This window comes from Polyodon spathula, chromosome 18 (genome assembly GCF_017654505.1).
Source record: "Polyodon spathula isolate WHYD16114869_AA chromosome 18, ASM1765450v1, whole genome shotgun sequence".
NCBI lineage: Eukaryota > Metazoa > Chordata > Actinopteri > Acipenseriformes > Polyodontidae > Polyodon > Polyodon spathula.
Window position 1 is genome coordinate 2,004,614 of NC_054551.1, and position 11,834 is coordinate 2,016,447.

At 37.9% G+C, this 11,834-nt stretch overlaps 1 protein-coding gene across 2 annotated transcripts; it reads left to right on the forward strand.

Annotated features, from left to right (window-relative positions):
- Window positions 1-2,450: 2,450 nt before the first annotated feature.
- ube2ia (ubiquitin-conjugating enzyme E2Ia) lies at window positions 2,451-8,422 on the forward strand. Of its 2 annotated transcripts, none has more exons than XM_041217772.1 (7): window positions 2,451-2,625; window positions 5,466-5,541; window positions 5,938-6,021; window positions 6,335-6,407; window positions 6,701-6,810; window positions 7,813-7,892; window positions 8,128-8,422. In XM_041217772.1, exons 2-7 carry the CDS (start codon window positions 5,476-5,478, stop codon window positions 8,189-8,191), a joined length of 477 nt encoding a protein of 158 aa, XP_041073706.1. In that variant the 5' UTR covers window positions 2,451-2,625; window positions 5,466-5,475; the 3' UTR covers window positions 8,192-8,422. The 2 variants fall into 2 exon arrangements, with proteins under 2 accessions (XP_041073706.1, XP_041073707.1); XM_041217773.1 differs by lacking the exon at window positions 2,451-2,625 and adding an exon at window positions 2,669-2,902.
- The last annotated feature ends 3,412 nt before the right edge of the window (window positions 8,423-11,834 follow it).

Below are 11,834 nucleotides of genomic sequence, written 5' to 3' on the forward strand. Positions count from 1 at the left end.
TAAATGCTGCCAAAGGTGCTTCCACCAAGTATTAACTCAGAGGGATGGAGACTTATCCAATTATGATCTTTCAGTTTTGTATTTTTAATATATAATTTTTTTCTCAATAAAAACTTTTTTCCCCTTACCAGTGTGGAGTATGGTGTGTAGATAAGTGGAAAAAAATCCTCATTTAAATACATGAAACTCTGAGGCACTGACACAACAAAATGTATATTTCACACCCTGCGGACAGGGGGAGGGGCGTTGACTATGACATCATAATATTACGCAACAGCTGTATCACACGATGATAAATGTGTAAATATTAAACTACTGGAGACAGTGGGATGCAGGCAGGAGCAGATCTTTCTTGAAGTTATATAGTATATTGCTATATGCACATATAATACATGGATTTTAAAATAAGAACAGGGAATAACTGTAGAAACGCTATACAGACATCCAAAAAAAAATTAGAGGCACCGCATAAATAAACTGCTTCCTTATCAAAGAAATATACTGCAGGCAGGCCTGTGGCTCCAGGGATCATCACTAAAGACTCCCATTTAGCTAAAAAATAAAAAATAAATAAAACAGTGGCATAAAAACTCTAATGGGGGTAAATATTAAACATGTTTTACACAATGTACAGTGGTAGGTTCCCTGATATGCTTTTTATAAAATTGTGACCAGGTAGCTAATTGCAAGGTAGCTGCTATTACCCCTGCTGTGATAGTAGATCTGTTAAGCGCCCCTCTTAATCAGAACCAGCAGCCATGAGCCTCTTAGCTCCAGTTCCAGGATTGCGTATTCTCTGTGCTCAGGGGTTCAGCCTGGTTGCACAAAACTTGAGGATCAAGCTGCTGGTGACACACAGACACTGGTCAGGATGGCATCTAAATATAACATGTCTAAATATAGCAGGTGGCTAATTATAAGGTGGCTAAATATGAAAGGAATTAAACAGGATTGCTTGTTATGGTAGCAATGAGAGTGATGTGCCAAGTGCCTTTACCTGCTCTTATTAAAGTACATTAAACCCCAGCTATTAGGAAGATCACACTTGCAATGTTGAATCCATATAATAATAATAATAATAATAATAATAATAATAATAATAATAATAATGAAAGGGCACAGGTATTTCCAAAGTTTGAATTCCATTAAGGGGCTCTGGTAACATTATAAACCACAAGAGCAATGATGTCGCCAAACCCCACAATGGAATGATAACATGTTTTTATTTATTCTTATTTATTTTATTTTTAACTAGCAACAGACACCCTTCCTCAGTACTCAAAGCAACACTAGATAAAGAAGAAAAAGATTCCTATGGGACAAACCCTGCACCACCAGGTGTAGGTTTCAACCACGATTTTCTCCTTGCAAGCTGCCTGTGGAAGATTTATGGAAAACTGGCATGCAAATCAAATGGACATGAAACTAATCCAAAAACAATATGATCAGAATGGTCTAATAAATACAAGCAGCATGCTGATTTGTATTGTGTTTGTGGCTTTCTGGCTTTGTTGTTTTAGTACAGTAAAATACAGTAGATCGTCTCTCACCACCTGTGCAAGTCAATTGATTGTCAGTGCTAGAATAGTAATATTATCAATATTTCCTATTGGGTGAATGTAGGAGTTATAAAGAGAGGTTAAATTCTTGATAACCTCCCATTGTGTTCAGATGTCCCTTTTGTGTACCTCAAAAGTGGCAACCCAAGTCACAGCAAGGTTTTTGGAGCATTTTACAGCACCAGTGAACCAGACTGAATATTTGCAGCCACTTGTTTATAGGAATAATCTGGGGATACCCACAGAATTAAATTGAGCAAACCACACAGATCTAAATCAAGCAATGTTAGCATAAACACCTGCAAAAATTCTGTACTGAATTGAGAACCGTGTTTAATCGTTAAGCACACACAATCCTAAACTGCTGGGTTATTACGCACCTACTGAAAATAGCGTTACTTGTCAAATTGTATTGTAAAGGTACTTCCATTTTTTTTCGGATTTGAATATTGAACACTCTTTTTAGACACTCCCTTTGAGAGGGAACGCGGCTCCTTTAAATATATAGTCGCCTAACTAGGTGCCTGCATAGACGTTTAATGACATGAAATTGTTTCATTTAAAATGCACAATGGACGCTGAAATTACAAATTATTAAAATGTGATTGTTTTTTGTTTTTTTTTGTTTGTTTGTTTTTCCTGACTAGTCTTGTTTTGTTGAAATGTATAGTGTGACGTTTGTCGTTTTTTAAAACGTGGTTTACCTGATCAATTAAACAAATGATTGAAGACTAGAGTTTAGAAACACGTATTTTGATGACATCCTTTTAAAAAGAGACCAAACGATTCCAGTTCTGAATGAAATGGTCCTAAAAGGTGTTAATAGAATTCAGGCGGGCAGCGGATTTACGTGAGGTCCTATTTAGCCTGGGTGAATTTCTGAATTTCGGAGCTTTTTCAGGAGGGAAACTTCACGGGTTTTTGTCCCGAGATAAAAAAAAAAAAATAAAAAATAAAAAATAAAAAAATAATTAATAATAACAATTATAATAAAATAAGAAATACAATAAAACCCTATTGATATATAAGCTTTAAAGTAATCAATATACATTTTTACATAAATAAGGTAAGCGCTTGTCGGGTACGTTTATGTTTTTACCCTAAAATCATTTTGTCTCGGATCTATCCGCAGAGTTTGTTCGTGGTTAGGAGAAACGCCGCTGGTGTGCGGATTGGCTAGGGGGGGGGAGGCATGGTCTGGCTTCTTTCTTTGTCTTACGCGGGCTAAAATGGGCAGCCTCAGCTTTTTAAAACGCTGCTTTGAAAGTTGTCTCGGGGGACACAAATAAATAACTAGTTAAATAAACTGAATCAGTGCCGAGATTACTAAAACAACAATCCGGGTATGTGTCGTTTTACCTCCTTGTTGATACCGGTTTATGGTGGCATACTAGCATAGGGTTAAATTGAAAACAGAAATGTGCGTTAGGGAAGGAGAGAGACCAGGCAAAAGGTGTAAGTGACGGTAATGTGTGCCGTGTGTTATTTGAGCACTAACTGGGGGGTACATCCAGTGGAAAGCACCGGGAGTAAGACTGTGTCCCTCGATTACCAGGGAGACGGGTCTGTGAATAGATATGGACGCTGGCGTGGAGGCAAGTGCGGAAAAAGGAATCGGGCATTTTGTTTCAAGTTTATTTTCTACCTAGCGGTGGTAATTCCAGCACTTTAGCGGATTGTGTTTCGATATGCGCTGCTATAAACGTAAATAAACTAATCAAATAATTAATTTGGGGTCAGCGATTGTCTCTGTATCGACACAGGCCTTTCCGCTGCAGCCTTGCACGTTTTCTTCTTTTTTTTTTTTTTTTTTTTTTTTTTTTTTTTAATTATTTCATGGAGTCGTGCGCTTTCGTTGGCGAATTCAAAAGTCTAATGGACGGTAAACATCGCTTTTCTGACTCTATCACTTGGCGTATATATTTTTTGTTCGCATGGTCAGAAAGTGCTAGAACTGTGATAATACCGATGCATGTGGTGTACCGGTATGTACCACAAAGGTATTGGTTTTTGTGTAGTTCTACAACAAATACTTTTGACTGGTTTTGAATAGAAATCGACAAGTGCTCACTTTAACCTCAGTACTGCTGTTAAATTACAAATATTCAAGTCGTTGCTCAAGTTGTCTTGGTGTCAGAAGAGACCGACAGAGTACTTTGCTATCACATGTGCCTGCGTTAAAAATCAAGGTACCTGAAGGTAATCTTTTGTATTGATGCGTTTGGTTTTGCAATGGAGGTCTGTCTGTATTTTGAAGAAGCTTGCAGTTTTGTGGTTTTCAGTGTAGTATTTTCAGGTACTGAGGAAAGGCCAGGTTTTGGGTGGGGCATTTATTACTCCATACAACCCAAAGGATGTTAACATTGCATATCCATGTGTGTTCTACAGCATGTAGCAACATGCCCGTTGTCAAATAACTTATGGGACAGTTGTTATATAATTTAAAATCTTGGATAAAGACTGACCATAAATTTCAAAATCCAGTATCCGACTGCAGTGGGACCAGAATGGGTATGTAAAAAGGTGGAGAAATGAATACTCAGTACTGTTATACACAGCTGTAACAATTTAATATTCACACAATTATTGTTTTGAGATTGTTTGTTTATTAGGGAGCTCCCCTAAATCCCTTGTTTCGAAAGATAAGGTATTAATGCTTGACAGAATAGTCGTGTGGGTGCGTTCATTCCCTGCTGAGTGACAGGAATGAGACCGAGGTTGAAGTTGATAGCCCTGCAGGTGAACAGGATTTAATTACATGTCACACATGGAACAGCTCACATGACACTACCAACAATGGTTGCACACAGAACATATACAACCCAGTGTAGGAAAACCTTTGGTAGGCTCTAGAATCTCTGAACTAGTCTTTTGTTCAGTAATAAACTAACATTGCTGAAGAGGTTGAACATGGTGGATAAACGGTTCGGGCGGATGTGAGACAGATTACTGTACACATTCTGCAATTGCAGGAAGGGGCAACTATGGGGATCACTCTCTTAACCTTGCAAGAGGACTAATATCTAATGTGCGATCTCTAATTGATGCCCAATGAACACATGTTGAAGCCACGTGATAGCCATTCACATGATTTCGGAAGCAAGTTTTCAGGATGTGGTAATCTCACGGATGTGACGATGGAACATTCGCTTTCATTGGATTAATAGGACCGTATACAGTTGGGATAAACAGTGTGTCAGTCAGAAGTGTGGTTCACTGCCACTAAGTGACTGGTTTCTTCTGATGTCTGACAACTACAAGGATGTAGGAGTATTTTTTACAGTCTTTTTTTGGCAACTCTGCACGACCTGTTTTTGAACCAGCAAGCTTTTGATTGCATGATTTCAAGAGGTAGACAAGGAACTTGTTCCTGGGAGAGAAAGCATGCAATGCATGTTTTAATATGACCCAAGTCAACTTGAACTTCAGTTAGATAGTGGGGTGCAAGCAGTTCTGTAGCGTGTTGTGAGGCACATCTAAGAGGTCTTCAGATGCGTTTTATTGTGAAGGCCTGTAAATGAAATCTTGGTGTCTGCCCGAGATCTGGGTGTACTTGGAGCGCTGCATGTGTTGGAATTCTCTCTGGTCACTTGGCATGCTTAATATGTTTCATAGTTTACTGAAATGCAGTCTGTAGGTACAAAGCCATGTTGCTTATTTACTTTCTGGTTAGCGGTTATTCCTCTTATGTAATGAGTTGTACGAGCATTTATCAAGCGGTAGGTGGCACTGTTAGACAATTGTGTCCACTTTTGTTTTTAACACAGTTCTACTCTTTTTTTTTTTTTAAATAAATTTACAAATGTAAGGTTCTGCATCTTAATCATGTGCAATTGCCTTGCATAGATATGTATGTTATGTGCTACCTCTTGATCAGGCCTTCCTAAAAGTGCATTTTTGTTTCAGGAAGTAAGTCATGTCTGGTATTGCCTTAAGTCGACTTGCACAGGAAAGAAAAGCCTGGCGGAAAGATCATCCCTTTGTAAGTACAAAGAACTGTTTTCCCTTTTATAAATCCCGGGGCCCCGCCCCCCCCCGAACTAAATGTATGTTTACATACAGTAGATGGTGTGGCCTCATGACTGGGAGTGTACGAACATTTAGGAATGTGTAAATCCATTGAGACCAGTTTATTCTTCGGTCGGACCAGATAAAATTTTGTAAAATTTTTACGGAAAATTTTAAAAATGTTACGTCCTCGTTTACTGCACCCCTAACGTTGCAATTTCCACCCACCCGGGGGCGGGGGGTTGCTCCTTGTGTATAATAAGCTTGAGCTCAGTATGTTTAAGCACATATCCCACCCAAAAGGGCAAAAGTTTGTAAAGGTAGAGCTTTTTGACAGGGGCAGCTGCATAAATGTTTATTTTTCTTTCAGGGGTTTGTGGCTGTGCCAACAAAAAACCCAGATGGGACGATGAATCTCATGAACTGGGAGTGTGCCATTCCAGGGAAGAAAGGGGTAGGTTTGGAGCAACCAATGAAATTGAGCTTTTTGTTATTTATTTGATATAATCAACTTGGCAATTGCACAAAAAGCTGTCCAACCGTTTTAAGATTAGTGTCCAAAGACATTGTTATAGGTTTGTTGCATAAGGCCTGACTGCCGAAAGAGGAGTGTTACTAAAATGAATACAATGATGGGTGTTTTAATGGAATATTCTCCAGGGTTGTATTCCTGTATAAATGTCTTTTGGACTGCATGCCTGCGATATAAATAAATCCTAAAGTTTACTGTCAACGGCCATTTGAAATAATGTCCTCTCTCTCTCCAGACTCCATGGGAAGGAGGCTTGTTTAAACTGCGGATGCTTTTCAAGGATGATTACCCTTCATCCCCTCCAAAGTGTAAGTTCTGCTCCACCATGAAGTCATCCGGCTGCCCCTCTCTTGCAAGAACCACTGGTCTAAGATGTAGCATAACCTCATTTTATTAGTGGCTGCATTGGATTGTTTAGGCAACCAAATTATACTTGAAACTGAATGCCCTAATTTGAAATAATGTGCATTTAACCAGTACAGTGTTTTTAAATGTATAGTGTTAATCTTGTGACCTGAAGTGTGCAATTATTGGAATAATTACAGATAACGGTGTCTCTACTGTGTGAATATGTGTAATCATGGACAATACTATTTTTCAGGTAAATTCGAGCCCCCTCTGTTTCATCCTAACGTATATCCGTCTGGCACAGTGTGTCTATCGATTCTAGAGGAAGACAAAGACTGGAGGCCAGCAATTACGATTAAGCAGGTGAACACAATAGTTTTTTTTTATATATAAATTGGAGGTCGGTTACCCGGTACTCTCTACTATCCGGGTTTCGATTTTATTAACTTGAATTTAAGAATGTAGAAAATATGACAACATAGTTGGAAGCACGGGGTCTCTGGCCAGTTTAATAAAGACCACTTTAACAAGCTTTGCATAAAGCCTTTTCTTAACTGACAGGGAATCAGTGTTCACAGAAAACAGTAACACACAGCGAGCTGCAAGTACACCGCAATAATAACTGCGGCGACTATCCTCGGAACTAAATGGGAATGAAAACATAACATCCTGTTGATTTTATGTCGGTGATAATGTGATCATTAAGTGTGGCTTCTAATATGGAATGCTTATTCTACAGTTATTGTGCAGTTTAACAAAAAGATGAAATAAGTAGCCTTTTCTTAAAATAAATAAGCAAATAAATAGAATAAAAATAATGTGGAACACGGTGTGCTTCCTCCTTTTTGAATGAAATATTTCTTTGGCGGAGTTTGCAAATTAAGTTTTCTGCTGCTTGGTATAGAAATTCCACCCAATGCTTTGCTTGAATGCCTTTGTTATGTATTCACAAGACAGAATTTAGTGATCCGGAACAGCACTCTTATTGTTACAATCAAACAGACACACGTCCCAACTCTTGTGACTGCTGTCAAAACCCAGCTGCCTCAACTTACGGTAGCTGTTGCGACTGCTGTATTACTGCATTCGTTTTAAAACTGAACAGCCAGTTAACAACAATGGAATACGGCCTATTAAGTGGGTTTTTATTATTCAAGTCATTACCTGAGAACGATCCGGGTATTTCACAACGGGTAATCAGAGAGAGAGAGCGAGATATATATATATATATATATATATATATATATATATATATATATATATATATATATATATATATATTAATATATAGATATATATATATATATATCAATTGCATATTTTGAATTTGGGTCAATTTTATTTATTTTTCTCTACCTTTTTCAGATCTTGTTAGGAATTCAAGAACTTCTTAATGAGCCAAATATCCAGGATCCTGCTCAAGCAGAGGCGTATACAATTTACTGGTAAGATTCAGTCCTGTGCACCTTGCTTTCCCCCTTTCTCGTCTCTCCTCCTCACCCAGATGGAACAGCTTGATTAAATGAATGTCTTAAGACATATATCCAATGTGTTTAAGGAGATGGCGGAATAGGGCCACAGTGATGCATCAGACTGATTTGCGCTGATGAGGTCTTCACCACCAGTCTGTCAGCAACTCATTCTTGAATGTTTTTCTTAAAGTGTTTGTTTCCCTTTCAGCCAAAACAGAGTAGAATATGAAAAGAGGGTTCGAGCACAAGCCAAAAAGTTCTCCCCACCATAAGCATCAAGTTCACCAACAATGGAAGGGATTGGTTTGACAAGATTATATATTTTTTCTTCACTTTTTTTTTTTTTTTCCCTTCCAAAAAGTTACCCTCTTGTGGTTTGGCAGACTCACTAAAGAACTGGTGAAGCTAAACTGCATTGTGTGCCATTTACTATGTTTTTGCCACTCGCATCAAAGTCCCAGAATGAGTATTTGCTAAATTGGCTTAAGTGTGTGTGAGATTATATATATATATATATATATATATATATATATATATATATATATATATATATATATATATATATATATATAATAAATTAAAAAAATAATAATAAATACAATTACACACTTTTCCTTCACACAGGGTTGCTTCCTTCAGTCTTTGTATCTTTGTTTTCATGGTTTTAATGATGTAAAACTTGCTTTTTATTTTAATGTCAGTATTTCAACTGCTGTAAAATTACGAACTTTTATACTTTCTATGAATACACTAGTGTCTATAGATTACTTTCCATCTCTGATGCAGCCTTGTATTCAGCATGTTGTAATATAGAGCGTTTTGCTGCCTTGACAAAAAAACCGGAGTACTATAACATTTGTGCTGCACAATGGCCACAGTGATTCAAAGGCAGGCAATGGCTTATTTCTGCATCAGATTCTTTGTCTTTTTAGATTGTGTTTTGTTCATGTAAGTGTTTAGAGTAAATAAACTGTTTATACAAAGCTTGTGCTCTTTGTTAATTATTTGAAGAGAATACTTCTGCAAAACCAAATACATTTGGAATGTTCTTTCTTTTTTTTTTTTTTTTTTTTTTTTATATAGCACCTTTCATAGTGGGTCACCATCACAAGTCTGAGACTAGGGGGTGTGAACTGTGCATCAGCTGCAGAGTTGCTTACAGCAATGCCTCACCCGAAAGTCTGAGCACAAGGAAGTTAAGTGCCTTGCTCAGGGTCGCACAGCGAGTCAGTGGCTGAGCTGGGATTTGAACCGGGGACCTCCAAGTTACAAGCCTGTTTCTTTAACCGCTGGACCACAAACCCAACTTTTCTTTTACATATTGGTCTCTGCTGTTCTGAAGTCCCATGCTAAACTATACGTTTAAATGGCATTCATTCCAGATTTTAGGTTAGGGTACAGTGACAGACTCTTGATTGCTTAATGGCTTCATTTTTAGTTCGTACGGTAAAGTGTTTCACTTCAAAAAAATGCAAAAAAACTTGGATGACAGTTTTAATTTATGAAGGATTTTGTTTGTCAGCACTGGTATTTTTTTTACATTTTGTATGTTTATATAGTTTTAGATTGAATAGTGGGGGGGGGGGCATTTTCTTCAGATTATTTCAATCCCATAATGTTTAGTGATCAAAGTAAGAGCCCTGCTCTCCAGAATGTAGAATATTGTTTTGAGGGGGTATAATGAAGGTCATGCGTGGCATGAGATACTGTAAAGTAGAGAAGCCCTGGTTCTGAGCTCTTACCTAAGTGATCTTCGCTTTACTCCAGCATGTATAGACTATGAAACAGAACTGTCTGCAGGCTTGTACATCTGTAGGGCCTGACTGTATTCTGGCACAAAAAAAAAAAAATCAATTTTTCAGCTATAATAAACTAGCAAGAAAGCAACTCTGGACTGCAATTTATCCCCCCCTCCCCCATATAGCCTGTTGCATTAGGTGTGGGTGGTGTGTGGTTTTTTTTTTTTTTTGTACCAATGGTGGTATTCTGCCCCTGATGCACCTTGAAACTGCCCCCTACACACCATTGTGTCATCCCATTTCCGGCCAGAGAAACCTCCAATGGACTGTGTTGGATTCATTATCATCTGTCTGCCTCCCCCTTCTCCACCCTTGTAGCTACCCCTTGGTACCATCTTTTAAGGGTGGTGTACTTGCTCATCCAGCATGCCAGGCACTAAACCCTCAAACTAAGTGAGTTTGAGGCATTTGATTGTTCGGCCATCTCCTAGTCCTCAATCATTCTATTGAAAGGTCTGTTTTTCTGGGTAGTTTATCCTGACCTACTGGGTTACTAAAGAACTGAGTGCAGCTCTTCTGTGCTTGTAAACAGGTGAGACAGTCTGAGTGCATTCACAGTGTTCTGCACCTTTCTGAGGTTTTTCTATCCAGGCCTGCTGCAGTATAATTCAAGTACCTTAAAGTGGGTCTCTCCTACGCTGCTGCTCGCTGAGAGGAAATGGAACATCCTTGATGTGCTGCTTCAGTCGCTCACAGATGGCCTCGAGCTGTGAATACCGAATCCATTGTTCTAGAAATGAAGTAACCTGCTGGTTGCATGGATTTTTTTATTATTTGATGTACAAATATTATTTCCTTTGCTACCAAACTGTACTTTCATTAACTTTACAATTTCCTAAATGGAATATAAAAATTGTTTTGCAGAAATGGAAGCACACAAACTATTTTGAAGCAGTCTTGTGCCAGTCTAAAATGCACAACTTTGTTCATTCACTTTTTTGAGGGTTGGGGTTTTTGTTTGTTGTTTTTTTGTGGTGTGGTAGTGCTTCTGCAAAGCCATGTTCTATACCTTGCAACTGTTTTAATCAGTCTGGCACAGCGATGTAGTGGTCCATCACCTTGTGATGCATGGTGTGCAGGGTCCTTTTTATACCCTTTAAATGAATGTCAAGTCTGTTTACAGTGCAAGTAGTTGTTCAATTGCAATAATGCTCACTGAGTGAACAGTTGATGAGAGCTTTTTTTTTTTTTTTTTTTTTTTTTTTTTTTTAAAGGTCTGGCATTTTAAACTGCACTGGTTTGTATTTATTCCTGAGCAACAACAGAACGTTCTGTATCTGTTACGTGAATGCAGTGTGTTGTGTGTTTTTTTTTTTGTTCGTTTGTTTTTATATAAATACTTTTTTGGGACATTTTGACTTTTTTTCCACTATGCCATTAGCCAAATAGTGATATACATAGTAAGCTGCTTGAGTTTGGGTTGAGATCTCTGTGAGGGACTGAGCTTGTAGACACCACCTCCTATAAATGTCAGCTGCTGATTGCTCTCCTAATATTTAGTACCAGCACTTTAATCATTATATGACAGCTAATGTTATATTAAAAAGACAAGGTCATGAAAAAGGGCTTGGCCCATTGCTCCCAATTCCCAGTTTCTGTTAGCTTTTTTTTTAAGAAGGCGAATTGGGGGAAAAAAAAAAAAAAAAAAGATATTTCTCTAGTAACAATAACTGCATACAACTACTCACACACACAATGCTTGTTCTGCTTAGTGTCTCCTGCACTTTTATTTTCCCAAGTGCATGAATTCCTTCTGTTTTCAGTAATTGTGTTCCTACATGTAAGAATAGAAATACACAACCACATTAAAAACAGAGTGGAACAAATTTGTTGTGTGTTCAACTGGAAATTAAAAATTAAAGATCTGTCATATATTTTATGCAAGGAAACTTGCAGTACCTTTGCCCTTTTATTTTGAAAAAATAAAAATAGTACTCCTGCGTATGCAAATGTTTTCAGAACAAAAACAAAAGTTCAGTCTTTTTAATGTCCTGCGTAGGCGTCATGATAGCCTGGAAACAATGTAACGGGGTTATAAAACAAAGCTTCTGCTCGTTTCCATTATTGGGCTAATTATGTTTCAGGCCCATCTTCCTTTAATTGCGTACAGGGATTA